Genomic DNA, 18,428 nt, shown 5'->3' with positions numbered 1-18,428 from the left:
TTCAAAATTTCCATAATATTTTTTATTTAAAAATAGTTTTAGTCTATTCAAAAATCTATAATTTGAATTTTTATCCTATTTTCCAACTTAGAAAAAAAAAACTCCATCCTAACACAATTTTACTTAAATTAAAAAACTCAATTCAATTAATTTAAATTTAAACTTCAACAATCCATACTTAAATAAAAATAATTCAAAGTCAAAAGAATTTAAATTTGAAATGGCTTAACTAAAAATCGATTGACAAATCCTAATAAATCGAATCTTAAATTATTTAAACTTGAAACAACACAAACTCTAAATGCGATGCTCACTATACATCCACGAAACAACAATATTATGCCTTTTAAAATAAAAGATATTACGTACTTAAGCGTGTTTAAATAACCGTCCTTCAAATTTTATTATAATAATACCAATACTAATTAAACTAAAATTAAATTTATGAATTAAACCATATTTATTCAAAGTAATTTCATGCTTATATCATTCTATAGTATAGTTTAGTCCTTTGGAAAGAAAAAAAAAGTTTCAATAATATTGGAAAGGACAAAAAAGTATAAATTAACGTTTTAGTTGAATCTTCGACGTATTAATATAATATTAATTAGGCCCTTTTGTTAGCTTACATGTTAATTTTGGCATTAAATGGTAATTTAAATACAACGTGGAATATATTTAAAACATGTAAATCAAATTGTACATACATGTATTTATCGTAAGGACAATTTAGATCTATCACGTTTGGCAAAAAAAGAAAGAAAGAATCCTCTTAAGCTTTTCTAACACAATTTTTTTTAAATACGCATTATTTAAGTTGTTCATGTGGTAAATACACACAAATTTATAATTTTATCAATTTGTTTTAAATATGCTCATTTCTAATTCAAACTTGCATTTAAGTTATTTATATGATAAGTATATATATATTTATAATTTTATCCATGTTTTTTTCCTCAAAAAAAAAAGGCTAGGCTGGTGAAAGGACATGATTGGTACAACATTGATATGTTGATTTCTTAATTAAAACATTTTTCAGTCTAGGAACAAATTTAAAATTGGGCTATAGTTCAAGGACCTTTGATGGAATTAACCCTCAAAAGAAAAGTGGGCTCATGTTAAAAAAAAGATACGAACTATGAGAAGGCCCGGTGAATTAAGCCTACTCATGTAAACCATGAGAAGGCCCAGCATCTGATGGACATCCAGCCCAGCCCGAAGTTTGAATCAGTAAATACGTTGACTTTTGTAGTCAAATAGATCAAGCGGTGTATATTTTTAAGTTACAGCAAAAGAAACCTGATTCCATCTATACAACAACAACAACAACCGAAGCCATTTCGAAGGAAAACCATAGAAGGGAAAATCAAAGATGGCGCCACCGGCAACTATACGGTGGTGCGCGCTCGTATTGACGCTCTTTTTATCTCTCTATATCTCACCGTCGATTGCCATTTACTGCGACGAAGACGATTGTTATGATCTCCTAGGGTCAGCTCCCTCACTTCGAATTGATCTCTCTCCGTTCATTTTTTCTTTTATTTTAACTTTGAGTTTATATTTTACAGGGTTTCTCAATCTGCTAATGCCTCGGAGATCAAGAAAGCTTATTATAAGCTCTCCTTGAAATAGTGAGTTTTTTTTCTTCTTTCCTTTTTCAAAAATCTTCGATCTCTTTCTTGATTTAATTGTATCTTAAACTAGAATTTTTATTAATTTTTCTTTTAGTCATCCGGATAAGAATCCAGATCCGGAATCTAGAAAGCTGTTTGTGAAAATTGCCAATGCGTATGAGGTAAATTACATTCCCTTGTCTTTCAATTTGTGCATTACATTGAATTTGAGATTTTTCTTATCAGTACTGTGAAAGCTAGTGATTAAAAGTAATGATTTTTTGGTTGCAGATTCTGAAAGATGAAGCCACAAGGGAGCAGTATGATTATGCAATTGCACATCCAGAGGAGGTGAATTTTAAGTTTTTGTTTTAAGGCATTTTATGAAATATATTATGATATGTAATATGTAAACTATGTTTTCGTTTAGCTCTGTCACTGTTGTTACTATCATGGATCATTTGATTTCAATACAGTTGACCTTGTACATTACTCTGTATAATTAATCATCTAATTTCTGTTCGTTTTAGGTGTTTTACAATACAGCTCGTTACTATCGTGCATATTATGGTCACAAAACGGTGAGGATTATTTTATTATATCTGTGATTACTAAATATTCTTTCTGGTTTGGAGTAGGGGTTTTGGATTTACTTGTTTGTTACAATTCTATATGCATGCTTTCTAGGATACTCGTGCTGTCCTTGTTGGTGTTCTGCTGATTCTTTCGGTGTTTCAATATTTCAATCGGTTGACAAGGTATAATCAGGTGAGTTACCGTCGAGTATTATCTAAATATTGGCATTTCTGAATGTCAATCGTAATTGGTCGACTTTGGACGTGCTTAATATTGGTAGATAGACTTATAAGATTGAACTTTTCACACTGTAACGTCTCAGTAGTTAACATGTTACACATTTGACCCCCTTTTTTTTTCCCCTGCTTTCCCTTTTCTGGATTCAGGCTGTAGATATGGTGAAGAAGACACCTGCTTACAAAAACAGACTGCGGGCGTTAGAACTTGAACGCAGTGGAGGAACTACAAATAAGAAGAAGAGTAACAGGCAAATTGTCAAGTATATATCATTAGGCACATATACAGTAGTGTGGTTTTGTTTACATTAATCATATATAGAGTGATGTGGTTTTGTTTACATTAAAAACACATTGAGCAACGGCATATAACACTTTGTTTTGTTTTTTAATAGAAATTACCATATTTTCATTGTAGGAAAAAGGAGGAAGATCTCAGCAATGAACTTGAGCTGGACATTAAGGGAGCTGAAAAGCCATCCATCTGGGAATTAGTTGGTGTCCGTTTCATTCTCCTCCCTTACACTATTGGCAAGGTTAGGATAACGGCTATTAAGCTAAAATAGCTGCAATTTTGGGTTAAGATTAGTAATTTTGTGAATACCAAATATGTTGGTTATAGCTGAGTGTTTGGTCTCGCTGTTCTTATATTAGCTAAAAACTTCAACCCTAGTTTTTAAACTGAAATTGGTTACTGGCTAAATTTCTGTCTCTCCAGCTATTGTTGTGGTATGGCTGTTGGTTCTGGAGATACAAAGTCAAACAAGCTCCATATTCTTGGGAAGACGCAGCTTACCTGACGAGAAACTCCCTCAGAGTGCCTCTTGATGCGTGGCTAAACATTGGTAATTATGCTTAAGTTCCTCCATTTTCCATAAAGGCAACACACCCTTTTAGGCATTTAAACGAGGTTTGAGAGATGATAGAACCGTAGAATTAGTGAATGACTTATCAAGGTAGTCATATACTCGTACAGTCATATGTGCTGATCAACATAGTGATTAGTAATTTTTTACTCTTATACTAATTAGATGAATGCGGGTTTCATCCATTCCCCTTAAACTCGTATTTTAATCAAATCTTATTATTTGTGTTTATTAGATGAATCAACAAAGGAGGACCTTCTCCAGAGACGGTTATGGATAAAGTCCAACTTAGATAGCTACTTATCAGAAATGCGGAAAGAGCATAAACGCAGAAGATAGGAAAGCTCTATCACATTGCTTGCTCGAGATTGTTCACGGAAACTTCTACATTCAAGGAAAAAAAAAAACCCTTTTTACTCATAAGGTGATTTTGATTTTATTTATACTAGAAAGAAGAGAAGACAGTTATTGCTGATCACCAAATTTTGATGAGGAAAGCATCCGAATCTAATTCTTCTAGCAAGGGTACTCTAGCATAATCTTTTATATTTCTAAATACGAAGTTATAGTTTTAGATAGCTGTGTTGATGTTCTAGTAATTGCTGATCAGCTATATTCATATATGAAATCATGCTAACTCGTATCACTGATGATAAATTGTTTGAGTTACTCGTTTGTGATACTGATTTCTTTTTCTAGAGATGAAAATCGATGAGTTTAGAAAGTTGTCACGTTCATGCTAAAGTTGAAAAATGTTTGGACATCCGAGTTTGATCTTCGAAGAGTGGGAATGTTCTGATGCTTAAGTTAGTAAATGACTCGAGGTCTTTAATCACTTATTTGAACTTAATCATTCATTGTCACTGCCCATTTATATTGTCGGACTGCAGCTCGGCAGTTGTGGCAGGTTACAGAACTAAATGTGCGTTTGTCCAATCATGCATATTGGGTGCAATAATAAAACACATTGTACTCATAAGAAAAGAACACAGTTTTGAGTGCTAGAGACAACATTGTTAAGAAGAGATAGTCACAAACTTTAAACATAAACCATGAACCATAAAACAAACATGAAAGGTAAAAAGAAAATAAAAGTTTTTCACATATATGATTTCTTCAATTGTATTTAAGATTATGTACTTATGCGATATTTAATGTTACTAACAATTATAATCGAAATGAAAAAATAGAAATGAAAAAAATACTAAGAAAAAGTACAACTTACTTTATTTTTAAATCCAAATTAATTTGGTGAATAACTCAATCGAGCAAAGCAATTGAAATGGAAAAACATTTTTTTCTTCGAATCCTAACTCGGTTTAAGTTGTTAATTTAAGTTATTAAGTTAGATCATTGTTCACTATTGATTTTCATTCACCGTTTTACCTTAAATCGTGAAATTCTTTTTTTCAAATTATTTCAAATTATCATCGATCTATCGCTGATCTCAAACACCATCGATCTTCTGAATTGGAACCCTCCATCAACCAGAACGCCCCTGCCGTATGCTATTGTATTTGTGGATTGTTCGTGGTAATATATGATTGTAGATCATTTACATCATTTTATATACTATATGTGATCCAAATATACACGATACACGATTATAATTGTGGATTATTTATATTATTTAGCATAATGAATATAGTGTAGATGTGTAATGTATGATTGCAGCTTCTGTATTAGAAATTGGTTAAATTTTGTCTTTTTTATTTATTTAAAATAAGTAAATTAATTTATGCATGTTAAATTAAAGAGTAAATTAATTATTTCATTAAAAATTTTATCTATTTCTCCCATTAAATTTTGATCTTTCTATACTAATATATTTTCTTTACTATCGTAAATAGATTAATTTATATTTTTTAAATAAAATATAATCTAACTCTTAACATAAAAATATATTATTATTAATATGTAAATATTGGATGGGCAATACATTTACCTGTGACGGTAAAATTAAATACTATAATAATATCATAACCTGAAACAAAAATCAAACTAAATACACCGCTCTCAATCCACCACCTAAATCCAACCTAAATCAATTTACATGCACGGCACCGCAGTCCCTGCTTCAAAATTTAATTTATTTAAAACTCAAATAAATCCCAAAAGGCGAAACCATACCACCCTCCCTCTCCAAAATACTGCGTCTGTTTCTCTGTTTACCTTCTTTTCCACTTTCATGCACCAAACGCCACTTCTTCACCCATGCCTCGATCTCAGGTCAATTCCCTTTGAAATGATTCTGTCTTTTCCCTCTTTTTTTTTCAAAATTTTCTTTCAAATTTCATGGTTAATTTTTTTTGTTTAACAGATTGGATACTTGGTTGCTGTAAATAAGAATCTCGAAGAGGTGGCTTCACTCCCTAAGCTCCCCCTCTTTCACGGCCCTAATTTCATCGGCCGGAACGATGTTTCCGTTCCCGATAAGAGACTCAGCCGCAAACACATTGCTTTAACCACCTTCCCTGACGGCTCCGCCGATTTACTCGTCGTAAAAACTCCGTTATCTTAACTAATTTATTCCTCTTTTTCCTTCTCACTCTCTGTTTTTCATCAATTAGTGGGATTTTTGTAGGAAGGGACTAACCCAGTGATCATTAGGTCCGGCGAGGTGAGGAAGAAGCTCGTTTCCCGCGAGAAAACAGCTATTAACAATGGTGATATCATAGAGCTGATTCCAGGTAATCACTTGTTCAAATATGTATCAGCTTCAACTGGTGAAAAAAAGAGAAATTTTAATGAAGCTAATAGCAATGAACAAAGCCCGAAACTTTCTGGAAAGAAAATACGAAATCAAGGTCCCAAAAATGAAGAAACTTCAGCTGACAAATTGAAGGTATTAATTAAATTTGAAAGTTTTTTGCTTATTTTTTTCTTTAAAAGCTTTAATTTTTATGGTTTTTACTTGACAGGCAGAGGACAAAGACAGTAATAAAGAGCAAAACTGTGTCGAGGCGATTCGGGGTTTTCACGTTTCAAATGATAAGTTACCGCATACATTTCGATTATTGAAAGTTCAAGGCTTGCCAACATGGGCAAATACTAATTCTGTTTCTATAGGGGATGCGATTGAGGTTGTGTAATATTAGTGATTCATGTTATGCATAGCCTATTTTAACTTCATATGTTGCTGCTTGATTGTTTATTACATTGTTAGGGTGATGTTCTACTCGCGGTCCTCTCAAATTATATGGTAGATATTGATTGGTTAATATCAGGTGAATTCGACTTTGGTGTAGTTCTTGTTTGAATATGAGCCTTTTTTTCTTTTTTTTTTTAGCTTATCTGTTTTATACGGCTTTCATGTCGTCCTTTTGTAGCATGTCCGAAACTTGCAAAAATTCCCAATGTATTGGTTATTCATGGAGAAGGTGATAGCAGGCTGGATCTTATGAAGGTCAGCTAAGGGTCTAAATATATTATTTTAGCTCGAGTTATACGGCTTGTGGATTTTCATGTTATTTGCTGCCCCTTATATAGAGAAGCAAGCCTACCAATTGGATTCTGCACAAGCCCCCGATACCTATTTCATTTGGGACACACCATTCGAAGGCAATTCTCCTTGTGTATCCTCAAGGAGTGAGAGTTATTGTTCATACAGCGAACTTAATATACGTTGACTGGAATAATAAAAGTCAAGGTTTATGGATGCAAGATTTCCCTTGGAAAGATCAAAGTAACTCTACGAAAGGATGTGGATTTGAAAATGACTTGGTTGACTATCTCAGCACATTGAAGGTACCAAATTTTCGTACAATATGTGGATCTAAATACGATTTTGCGTTACTAATCAAGTTTGAGTAGATTGGTAGGCAGTTGTCAGGGTATTATCATATAATAATGCCTTTCTTTTCTCGAATTTTCATAGTGGCCCGAGTTCACTGCTAATTTACCATCTCTGGGAAACTTCAACATCAATTCCGCCTTCTTCAAGAAGTTTGATTACAGTGAGTCAAAGGTATAATTTTGTCTGTTCAACTAATTCCGTTACATATATAACCAATTTTGTTTCCATCTCATAATTACATGGGACCATATAAACTCTTTTATAATTTTTTAGGTTCGATTAATTGCATCTGTCCCTGGATATCATACGGGTTCCAATCTGAAAAAATGGGGCCATATGAAGCTGCGAACTGTTCTCCAAGACTGTGTTTTTGATAAAGAGTTTCGGAGATCTCCTCTAGTTTATCAGGTATTGTTGTTGGAGTTCTGTTATGTCGAGTCATGCAGTGGTTTCGGGTGAATTAATTTTCTATATGTCCTCTCGTGTGTGTGGGTTCTTCACCATATAGATTAAGAGAAGAACTAGTCGTATATATTTTGCTTTCGTTGATAATATTTTTTTCTTGTTCGACATACTGCAGTTCTCCTCCCTCGGTTCATTGGACGAGAAATGGATGGCTGAGCTAGCATCGTCAATGTCATCAGGCTATTCAGAAGATAAAACACCCCTCGGTTTAGGGGAGTCATTAATAATATGGCCCACCGTTGAAGATGTCAGATGCTCCTTAGAGGTACTATCAAGTCTGTTTTTCCTATTAGCCATTTATATACGGAAGTGCATGGTCTTCCACCAACTATTGTTAGTTCTAAACATAAGCTAAAACTACTCGCTTTTTAAAAGCATATTATTAATTTGGTGTTGAACCAATTCACTCTGGCTTGATTTTGGTACTATTTCTCATCGGGTTTCTGTTATATTTTGTTATTCTACCTTGTTTTCTAGGGCTATGCAGCTGGAAATGCAATTCCGAGTCCACTTAAGAATGTCGAAAAAGGATTCTTGAAGAAGTATTGGGCAAAGTGGAAGGCAAGCCATACCGGGCGCTGGTATGCCTATTTCATCCTTTGCGAAAGATTAAGCTATAAATACGAGTTCTTAGAGTTGATTCTTAAGATCCTATTTTTCTTGGTGTTTCAGTCGTGCAATGCCGCATATCAAGACATATACACGCTACAAGGGACAAAATCTGGCGTAAGAATTCATTCAAGCCCTACCTATCATGCTTGTAAAAGCATTTATTTTTCAAGATTCGTATTTCCTCTGCTACACCTTTTAACCACAAAAAAAAAGAAGAGAAAAGAAAACTGGGATGTAGCTCCCTTTTCTCATCCGGATTTCTGAAACTTTCTTCATGCATGCAGTTGGTTCTTACTAACTTCAGCAAATCTTAGCAAAGCTGCCTGGGGAGCCTTACAGAAGAACAATTCTCAGTTGATGATCCGTTCTTACGAGGTGCATACATCTGACCGAATGTCTATAATCTTCTCATAATTTGAACCCTCCACTCGTTTGTGCTGACAGTATTGACACTATGTTTTCTGTAAATATCCATCTAGCTGGGTGTGCTATTTTTACCATCTCGTATCAAAGTAGACGGTCCCAGTCGTGAATTTTCCTGCACTGATAAGGGAGGTTCATCAAAGGTAAAAATACCTAAATTTCACCAGGAACATCATGCGATAAACAAAATGGCTTTTAACCATTACCATTGTTATCTAAATCAGGGTACCGGTAAATCAAACTCACCCGGAAATCCCGTACCAGCAATGACCAAGCTAGTTACACTTGCTTGGCAAGGAACCAAGACATCCGAAGTAATTCAATTGCCTGTACCATACGAACTCCCTCCTGAACCATATTCATCCCAAGGTTCCTACAGTTTTTATCTCATGCCACCATCACCTTCAATCTTTATAAACTGCATTTTGTAGTTTATTTAACTTGTATATATATGGACATTTACTGTGCAGATATTCCATGGTCATGGGACCGGCGATACAGTAAGAAGGATGTTTATGGTCAAGTTTGGCCTCGATAAGTTCAACTGTAGTGCTGTTCAAATGAATCATTATCTTCATTGTTGATTTCTTTTAGATTTTTGCACATATGGATTTTGTATGGTGTAGGGCTAAACAAAAACCAAGAAAATTGAAAACTGTAGTTTCATTTGGTTTTGGTTCGGTTAGTTGGGTTTTTATTTACAAATTAAAAATTGTAATTATTTAATTAAGTCGAATTTTATTTTTAAATTTTTTTATAATATAAAGCATATAACGTTTAAATTAGTGAAATTACCTTTAAAATATTATATAAAAATGAAATTTCAAAAACATATAATATTATATAAAATATTCTTGTTTATCAAAATTTACAATTTGTAAGATATGGCCTAAAAGTTTCTTGATTATTTCTCTTGAAAGCAAATGCTTTTCTTTAAAGTAAAAACAAATGATTATATATAGTATTCCTAATAAAATTCATTTTTGTAAAATTTATGGTCGATGACAAATTATTATAGATCATCCTTTTTTCTAATAAAATAAATAAATAAAGGGTAAAAATGTTGATAAATTGAGTTAAAAATAAAGATATATCAATAAAATTTAGAATCCAATTTCTCATTCTTTTCAATTTTATTCACAAATATACTCCATGAGTTGGCGGAAATTTGAAGATTCAATTAAATGACTTTAAAGTTGAGGACCCAATTATAATATAAAGCATAGTTTAAGGACGTTTAACAGAATTAACCCTAACTCTTACAAAACCAGTGAAAGGAATAAAAAACAAAAAAACTCCGCCAATTGTAAATGCATGCATGCATCATGAACTTACAAGAACAAAATCCGAACCTTTTAAAGAGCATTTATATCACATAAATTCCACCCTCAAAATCTTCAAAAAAAGAAAGAAATCCAGAGCAGAAGAAGAAAATAAAAACAAAAAATCTGCAGCAAAATCGGCCTCACAGTTGCAATATATCGGATATTAGCTGTTAACAAACACCACATTACTCGCATTTTACAATCAACTTTCTCTCTAAATCCACTCTCACCGCCAAACCATTCTTTTCTTCAATCTTTTCAAATGGATGTCATCTTTGAAACCCAAAAAGGCAAACCATTTTCCATTGAAGTTGGTTTCTTTGATACTGTTCTTGAAATCAAAGAAAAGATTCATAAATACCATGGTATCCCTATCCCTCACCAAACCCTAATCTTTAATGGCCATGTCCTTCAAGATGATCGTGACGTTGAGTACTGTGAAATCCTTCAAAATTCCCGTATCCAACTCTTGGTTTCTTCTGATTCCGATACAAGTAACAGTACTAAACAACCCCAACCCAATGCCGCCGCCGCCGACCATCAACTTCCTTCGCCGGCCAAGAAGATACAGCTTAACAGCAATACCCCTTCGTCGAATACCGTTGTTCCTTCAGAAACGGACGTAAACGACAACCCTTTACGATTAAAAGAGAAGATCCATGGCCAAATGGACCCGGTTCCCGTTGACAGCCTATCGTCACGGGAATGTGAACTGGCGGAGAATAGTGATGTTGATGTTAATATAAAGCCATCCCCGACCGGGTCCGGTACCGGGTCTGCGGGTACAGCGGCGGGGACTCCGACGGCGGCGAAGAAACTGAAGCTGTTGGTTTTGCCAAAGTGTGGGACGAAGAAGATACCGGTGGAAGTGAATGCGACAGATAATGTGAGTGAACTGAGAAAAGAACTGCAAAAGTTGCACCAGAGACTCCATTTTCAATTACCACAAGAAGGGTATTTCTTTATTTATAAACAAAATGTTATGGACGATGATCGGTCGTTTAGGTGGCATCAAGTTGGACAAGGTGACACCATTGAAATCTTTAATGGTAGTGTTACTGGTGGATCATGAAATGTTTTTTTTTTCTTTCTTTTTCTTTTTCCAGTGTTAATTTTAAACTAGTTTAGTGATAATTAGGATGATTTTGAAAAGATGATAATACTTGGGTTTTCTTTACAAAATTTTATATTTTTGTTATCAATAGTTTTACCCCTTTATTTTGGCTTTTTTTTTTTTAAATTTGTAAAAGGAAACCATATGATTTTTGTTATGAAGCAATATATATATACAAAATTAAAGATATAAGGTGGATGATTAGGGTTTTATCCAATTGGGATTATGATGAGAAAGGTAAAGATAAATTTACCTTTTAAAGAAAGGACGAATAGAATCTAAATATTATATTATATAGGATTAATATATAATTTCGACATTTTTTTAATGCGGTATTTAGGTTATTTTTTTGTCCAATCTGATACTTGTATTTGATAATCGTGATATATTTTGGTATTCAAATGTAACTGTGTTAACTTTTTAGTGTTTAATAGTTGGGTTTTAAGATTTGATAAACATTGATTGTTAATACTATTAGGTTTGAATTTTTTATGATTTTGTTAATAGAATAAATTTAGTGCTAATTGTAAATTTGTTTAATTTTGTGTTTAATTTATCAAATACAATTCGATAGACCTGAATTAATTTAGGTTTGAGGGTAAATTTGATGAAAATCAAATGCTAATATTATTAGTTAATTAATATAAATTTTCATCAAATTAACTCTAAAATCAGAATTAAGCATTACTATCTTCCTGTACCAAAATTCATGAAGAACTTTTGTCAAATATAGGTACCACATTAGTCCAAAAACTAACACGAGTATTATATTACAAAAAAAGTGTCAAATTTAGATACCAAATTAGGAAAAATGATCCTACACCATCTTCCGCTTATGAATAGTCGGATACTCATATATACACGATAACTAAAATTTATGAATACTATCGTATACATACATAAAGACGTTGATTTTGTGTGATTTTATAAATGAAATTTTGATTTTACTCAATTTTCAGAAATCACTAAATCATGTGTATGATTACACTAAATCAAAATTCATGTATCAAATTACACATTAATATAAAATTTGATGTTTATCCCAAAAAAACATATAAAATTTAATTTTTTTCATTTCAATCCTCCCCTGATCTTATTTTAAAGCACAACCCATTAGCAACAAGAAATGGGCATCGTCTACCTCAGAATCACCATTCGCCCATTTCAATTAGCTTCATGAGCCCATTCAAGAAAAAGCCCCAAAATTACCATTTATTATTTCAAATATTAAAAATTTATTTATTATTTCCATAAAAAAACTTCTTGGAAGCATGGTAAAGTCAGTCCACCACCAAGCACCAACCCCGCAACTTGCAGAGAAAATTAAATCCATGTGGGCCGAATGACAAAGACACATGGGCCCACTTTACTTTAACGAGCAACTTTCCGTCAATGACGACGTCTCCTTCCCTTTTCTTTCTTTCACTTTAATTTTTTAAACCAAACACCTTTAAACGGAATAACTAACGGCAGTGAGACCCACCACCTAACCTTATCATTATTAGATTCCTATTCCCTATGCCCAATGGATTAAGTAACCGTTACCGTGTCCAATAACATCAAACGTCACCCCTCCTTACGTGTCAAATTTTTATTCGTTTGTCATTTTCGAAGTTTTCCTATAAAGGAAGCCCACCGCTTGCCTAATTTTCCATCTCAAGCAATTTGTTTGCTTTGTATATTGAAGTTTCCTTTCTCGATTTTCTATTTAGCCAAACAAGATGCAGATCTTCGTTAAGACTCTAACCGGCAAGACGATCACTCTCGAGGTCGAGAGCTCCGATACGATCGACAACGTGAAGGCCAAAATCCAAGATAAGGAAGGCATCCCTCCAGACCAGCAGCGTCTGATCTTCGCCGGAAAACAGCTCGAAGACGGCCGGACCTTGGCCGATTACAACATCCAAAAGGAGTCAACTCTCCACCTCGTCCTCCGTCTGCGCGGTGGGATGCAAATCTTCGTGAAAACCTTGACTGGCAAGACAATCACTCTCGAGGTCGAGAGCTCCGACACGATCGACAACGTTAAAGCGAAGATCCAAGACAAGGAAGGCATCCCCCCAGACCAGCAACGTCTCATCTTTGCCGGAAAACAACTCGAAGACGGCCGTACCTTGGCCGACTACAACATCCAGAAGGAGTCAACTCTCCACCTTGTCCTTCGTTTGCGCGGCGGGATGCAAATCTTCGTTAAGACGCTTACCGGAAAGACGATCACTCTCGAGGTCGAGAGCTCTGACACGATCGACAACGTGAAAGCCAAAATCCAAGACAAGGAAGGCATCCCGCCAGACCAGCAACGTCTCATCTTCGCCGGAAAGCAACTCGAGGACGGGCGGACTTTAGCCGATTACAATATCCAGAAGGAATCGACTCTTCATCTGGTTCTACGTCTTCGAGGTGGGATGCAGATCTTCGTCAAGACTTTGACCGGTAAGACCATTACTTTAGAAGTGGAGAGCTCGGATACGATTGATAACGTGAAAGCGAAGATTCAGGACAAAGAAGGAATTCCACCAGATCAGCAAAGGTTGATTTTTGCTGGGAAACAGCTGGAAGATGGAAGGACTTTGGCTGATTACAATATTCAAAAGGAGTCCACTCTTCACCTTGTTCTTCGTCTTCGTGGTGGGTTCTAAGCCTTAAGGTCTTCCTTAATGTGGGTTTTCTGGTTTTACGTGAAGGATTGTGCCCTTTGATGGCCTTTTAAATAATTTCTAGTCTTTGTTTACCGGTTGCATCTATGTATGGTTTCTCTTTGAATGGAATTTGCATATTTACCTATATTCTCTGTTCTTCGTAAACTATTTTTCTTGGATGTGAAAGATTTCCAATAATCTGTAATTAAGAAAGTTTTTAAGCTCAAAGAAAAATAAATCAGAGAATATAGTATAAACACTTGTCATCGAGAAAATCAGAGAAATATAAGCTATTTCAAGAAAATCGCCAAATCCTTGGAATAAATGTGCGTGGGAACAGTTCTAACACGGATTCAAATCAAATCGAAGCTTCTGCTCTTGACTGGTGCCTAGTATCCGAATCAATTAGGCCTCAAAAAAGCCAGATCACAAGTTTGGACATGATTATTTGAATTGCTAATTCAAAATAACTAGAGTAAAATTAATCTTGAAATTATTTCAACTTAGAAATTAAGAAATATAAATTTATTATCAATTATACTTAAAATGCCAATCAATTGATTAATCCAAAATTGATTATGTGACGTACGTGTTATGTTAATGAATTTTTATAACTGCATTAATTGGCTCTAATATATTATTAGTAATTATTTTTTGTTACAGATCACGTTAACCCAAGTTAGATGTTAACTAGCCATAGTAGAAACTTAATTTAAGAATCCTAGATGTTGGAAGAAACATAAGAGAAGAAATGGAGATACCCACTATTGATTTAAATTTTCTCTTTCATTTTCTCGGTTGATTTTTCCGGCATTCAATCAATAGAGAGTTTAGCCCTCCATTGCTTTTTCATCACCGCTGCCACCACCACTCCTTTCTAACTTAATCCCAATGTTTCTCTCCATTTCCGCTATAAACCTATATCCAAATTGTTCACGTCGTCTATTTTCCTGTCATCTTTCTCATTCATTGCCCTTTGATTCCCTTTCAATTCTCTCTTTTTTCCCCCTCTTCTCAAGCAAAGAAACCCTTTACTTTTCCTTACTCGTGTTACTTCTCAAAATGACAACCCACCACCTCAAATGACACCTTCTCCTCCTCCGCCGCCGCAAGGAGCTAAACTCCTCCCTTTCCTCATCTCAATTTTAATAGGCAATAGCAGTAGGGGAAGAATGATAAGAGCAATGAAAGAGCAAGAACTTGAGACAACCCTTTGGTGCTTCAATGGAAACAAAAGCAGAGGAAAGATGACCGTCGCTGCCATGGATGATGTTTTCAACAGCTTGAACAATCTTCTAGAACCCTTTCCCAAATTTCAATATTCCCTTACTTTTTGTTTCTGCTTGTCTCTTACCCGTCACCTGTCCCGTTAATAACATAAAATGCTAATGAGTGATTAATTTTTTAATATTTGTTTTATTATTTTTTTAAAGTTTAATGACTGTTTGTTATTTTATTAAAGTTGATGACGGTTGGTAATGTATTACTACCAAAAAATTGACTAATATATATATATTATTAATTATAAAAAATTATTAATTAATTAATTCAGAATAAATTATATTCAAGGTCATTAAACTATTAATAAGTTTACATTTTGGCTACTTAACTTCAAAAAATTATAAAATGATCATTGAACTATTTAAAAGCGAAAATTTTTATTTAAGTCATTGGACTATTAAATTCTTTTAAATAGTCTAACTAGTGAGCTTCAAACAACAATTCGACTTTCGGTACGATGATTCAGTATTTATCTACAAGTAGAAGAATATATCTTATATCCAAGTTGATCTATTGGTCAATGTCCGAGATAAAAAAAAAAAGAAAATTATTTAGATTTTGGTTCGCAGATTCATGACGTTCAAAATTGTTTCATGTAAAAGAAAACTGAACTATAGAAGAGAAGCAAAAGAAGAGCTTTTGATTGGTATAGACAGTTCGAATATAGGTTATACAATAGTGATTTTAACAACTCAATGACTTAAATAAAAATTTTCAAATAATTCAATAACTATTTTGTAACTTTTTGAAGTTAAGTGACCAAAATGTAAATTTACCAATAATTTAATGATTTTGAATGTAATTTATCAATTAATTTAACTCATCAAACAAAGTAAACTTGTACTCCTACCTCTTTTAAATTGAAACACTTAAACTTTATGTCTTGTTTGTTGCTATAATAAAGAAGTATCAACTAACTTAAGGCTCAATTCACCTTTGGTTAATATTTATATTTATTAATTAATTAATTATTATTTAAAAAATTCTATCTATTTTTACAGTTAAAAATGAATGGTTAATATTTATGTTTATTAATTAATTAATTATTATTTAAAAAATTCTATCTATTTTTACAGTTAAAAATGGATTGATATTCGTTAGAATTAAATGTAATATATAAAAATCAAGCAGCCCAAATATGCAAACCTCTCAGTTCTCATTTCATAAGAGTAAATAAATAATAATTACATTATTTAACTCCATTTCGAAAATAAATAAATAAAATACCCAAAAAAAAATCTCACCTGATGATAGCTCCTTAAAAATCCTAACCCCAAGGACTCAACGAACACTCCACAGGCAATTTAGGGTACCGATCAGTATCCTTACAATAATCATAAATCACAAGGTTTCTTTGTACCCAAGCAAAATCCATCTTTTGAGAATCAGTTAAATGCCAAGCCTGATATTGATCCCACCATTTCTTAGTAGTAGTCGATACACAAGCAGGGTACGGGTCTTCCCATTGGCACCCATCGACGCTAAAATCCTTGTAAGATGAAACGAACGGAGCTTTTTTCCAGTCGGTTTTCTCGAGCCCACCTCTAGTCGCCCAGTCATCAGCGTTCCATATACTGGAGAATAAGTACATCGGCTTCTCGTTGGGGAAGAAATCGTTTTTCTCGCCGTTGTTTTTGAATACTCTGATCGGAACTCTATCTACGAAGAATCTGTGTTTTCAATGATTGAGTTTTCACTTTCAGATTTGAATAACAATGTACTTGGGTAGTACTTATTTGAAAATGACTGATTTTATTTGGTCGAATTTTGGTTTTGGTCCTTTTACTATGCAAAAAATTGCAATTTAGTCACTATTATTTTCTTGGTTTATTTATGCTCTCTGTTTCTATATTCTCTAGAAGTTAAAATTTAATTGATAATATATAATCAAATGTTAATAATTGAACATCAAAATGTCACATATTCCGTTTTATCAATTGAATTTTAATTTTCAAATCAAACAAATAAAGGAATTAAATCTCTAAAATTAAAAATAAAGAGACTAAATTTCTAAAATTTGAAGAATACAAGGAATGAAAGTATAATTAATCCTAATATCAGTGTTTAACCATCCCCCTAAATTATGACCTAAAATTTTTCTTAAAAATATCCAATTCATCATAGTGACATAATTAACTGTCATATTTAGATTGGGTAAAATTATTATAAGCGCTATTGGAATAGGAATCAGATTGCTTTTTGTCTGTTTACTCATAAAATGTGTAAGCTAATCTTTATACGCTAGATCAAAGAATAAATCAGTCATTTTTATTAAAAACTTAAACAAAATTGTTATGCCATGTATACCTTATGTTGAGATACAAAGACCAATTTTTAATAATAAAAAATAGATAACATTTTTAACAGAATAACCAATTTGCTTTTTGATCTAATATAGAGATTAATTTACTAATTTTTTAATTAAAAAAATAAAATGCAATCTAAATTCTAATACAACGACCTCTATGGTACTTTTCTCATTAGACCAAATTGAAGTAGTAAGATATTTTCCAAATTCAAGCATAATAATAGAGGGACCAAATCAAAATTTGACCAATTTAGGGACTTACACAATTTGGTGGTCATTCCACAAAATGGAATAAGAATGAAACTCTTCAGTAGGATCAAACCAAAGCATATGCCTCATTTCACGACCACCGACCCCATTTTTATACACGTTTGTCTGAATTAAATACGGCTGTCCTGTCCTATTCCCCAAGAACTCAAAATCCAGTTCATCTCGTTCTGGTCCTGCCCCATTTTCAGAACACATCTGTAACACCACCACCCTTTTAGAACTTCACTGATGGAAAAAAAAATCATAATATAAAAAATTATCATAAAAAAACACATACATAGTAAGCTGTAACAACGCCAGCAGAATCACCTCCGACTAACTTCAGTTTCATACTGAACCACCCAAATCTATATCTTTGCTTGGTTTGAAATCCACACCCTGAAAAATTGGTAAATCAATCAATCAAATTCAATAATGGAACCAAATTCTATGAAGAGACGAAGTTTAATGACATACCTGTTTCTTTGTCTAAGGAGAGGAACCAGGTGTTACCATCTTCAGAGGTTTTGAAATGATTTTCGGACCACATTATACTGAAGTTGTCTTCAAATGGAGATTGTGAACTAGCTGCTGCTTCAGATGCTGAATGAAAAGCGGCTGCTAAAGCTGAAATGAAGAAGAGAGAAGCCATTGGAGAGACCCTTTTCTTCATTTTGTTAGATTTAATGAGATTGATGGATCTCTGAGGGGGCCGGAATGGGGATTGAATGCTGAGTATTTGACGATGGGCGAGTTCATACATGAAAGGGGTAGAATGGTATTTGTGTCTATTAATGATTTTGATAATGATTTGAATGTTCAAAATTGCCCTGCAATGAGGAATGATGCTTCTTATTTAACAATGTGTCTATTAATAAAAAGATGAAATAATTTTTTCAATATTGAAATTAGAGAGATGAAAAGT

The 18,428-nt window shown here is 33.4% G+C and overlaps 5 protein-coding genes across 5 annotated transcripts; 4 read left to right on the top strand and 1 right to left on the bottom strand.

Annotated features, from left to right (window-relative positions):
- The first annotated feature begins 1,285 nt into the window (after positions 1–1,285).
- LOC107935342 (chaperone protein dnaJ 50) lies at positions 1,286–4,026 on the top strand. The gene is made up of 10 exons (XM_016867917.2): positions 1,286–1,491; positions 1,569–1,631; positions 1,729–1,795; positions 1,905–1,964; positions 2,144–2,194; positions 2,301–2,381; positions 2,576–2,688; positions 2,844–2,961; positions 3,144–3,270; positions 3,527–4,026. The coding sequence occupies exons 1-10, from the start codon at positions 1,373–1,375 to the stop codon at positions 3,628–3,630; spliced, it is 903 nt and encodes a 300-aa protein (XP_016723406.1). The 5' UTR covers positions 1,286–1,372; the 3' UTR covers positions 3,631–4,026.
- Positions 4,027–5,402: 1,376 nt separating this feature from the next.
- Positions 5,403–9,336, top strand: LOC107935343 (tyrosyl-DNA phosphodiesterase 1). The gene is made up of 16 exons (XM_016867918.2): positions 5,403–5,520; positions 5,612–5,791; positions 5,876–6,136; positions 6,213–6,374; positions 6,458–6,518; positions 6,621–6,697; positions 6,781–7,038; positions 7,169–7,258; positions 7,361–7,495; positions 7,668–7,817; positions 8,030–8,133; positions 8,225–8,278; positions 8,449–8,539; positions 8,644–8,730; positions 8,812–8,956; positions 9,058–9,336. The coding sequence occupies exons 1-16, from the start codon at positions 5,506–5,508 to the stop codon at positions 9,123–9,125; spliced, it is 1,938 nt and encodes a 645-aa protein (XP_016723407.2). The 5' UTR covers positions 5,403–5,505; the 3' UTR covers positions 9,126–9,336.
- A 566-nt stretch (positions 9,337–9,902) lies between these two features.
- On the top strand, positions 9,903–11,099 carry LOC107935381 (ubiquitin domain-containing protein 7SL RNA1). Its single transcript, XM_016867975.2, has one exon. It carries the CDS (start codon positions 10,175–10,177, stop codon positions 10,982–10,984), a length of 810 nt encoding a protein of 269 aa, XP_016723464.1. The 5' UTR covers positions 9,903–10,174; the 3' UTR covers positions 10,985–11,099.
- A 1,571-nt stretch (positions 11,100–12,670) lies between these two features.
- LOC107935373 (polyubiquitin) lies at positions 12,671–13,810 on the top strand. The gene has a single exon (XM_016867963.2). It carries the CDS (start codon positions 12,748–12,750, stop codon positions 13,663–13,665), a length of 918 nt encoding a protein of 305 aa, XP_016723452.2. The 5' UTR covers positions 12,671–12,747; the 3' UTR covers positions 13,666–13,810.
- Positions 13,811–16,083: 2,273 nt separating this feature from the next.
- LOC107935374 (probable xyloglucan endotransglucosylase/hydrolase protein 8) lies at positions 16,084–18,261 on the bottom strand. The gene is made up of 4 exons (XM_016867964.2): positions 17,981–18,261; positions 17,802–17,902; positions 17,517–17,719; positions 16,084–16,616 (listed from the first exon to the last, which is right to left on the bottom strand). Exons 1-4 carry the CDS (start codon positions 18,174–18,176, stop codon positions 16,214–16,216), a joined length of 903 nt encoding a protein of 300 aa, XP_016723453.1. The 5' UTR covers positions 18,177–18,261; the 3' UTR covers positions 16,084–16,213.
- Positions 18,262–18,428: the final 167 nt, after the last annotated feature.

Source organism: Gossypium hirsutum, chromosome D10, assembly GCF_007990345.1.
Source record: "Gossypium hirsutum isolate 1008001.06 chromosome D10, Gossypium_hirsutum_v2.1, whole genome shotgun sequence".
NCBI lineage: Eukaryota > Viridiplantae > Streptophyta > Magnoliopsida > Malvales > Malvaceae > Gossypium > Gossypium hirsutum.
The sequence above is the reverse complement of the archived record's forward strand: the minus strand, read 5'-3'. Positions and strand labels throughout refer to the sequence as shown.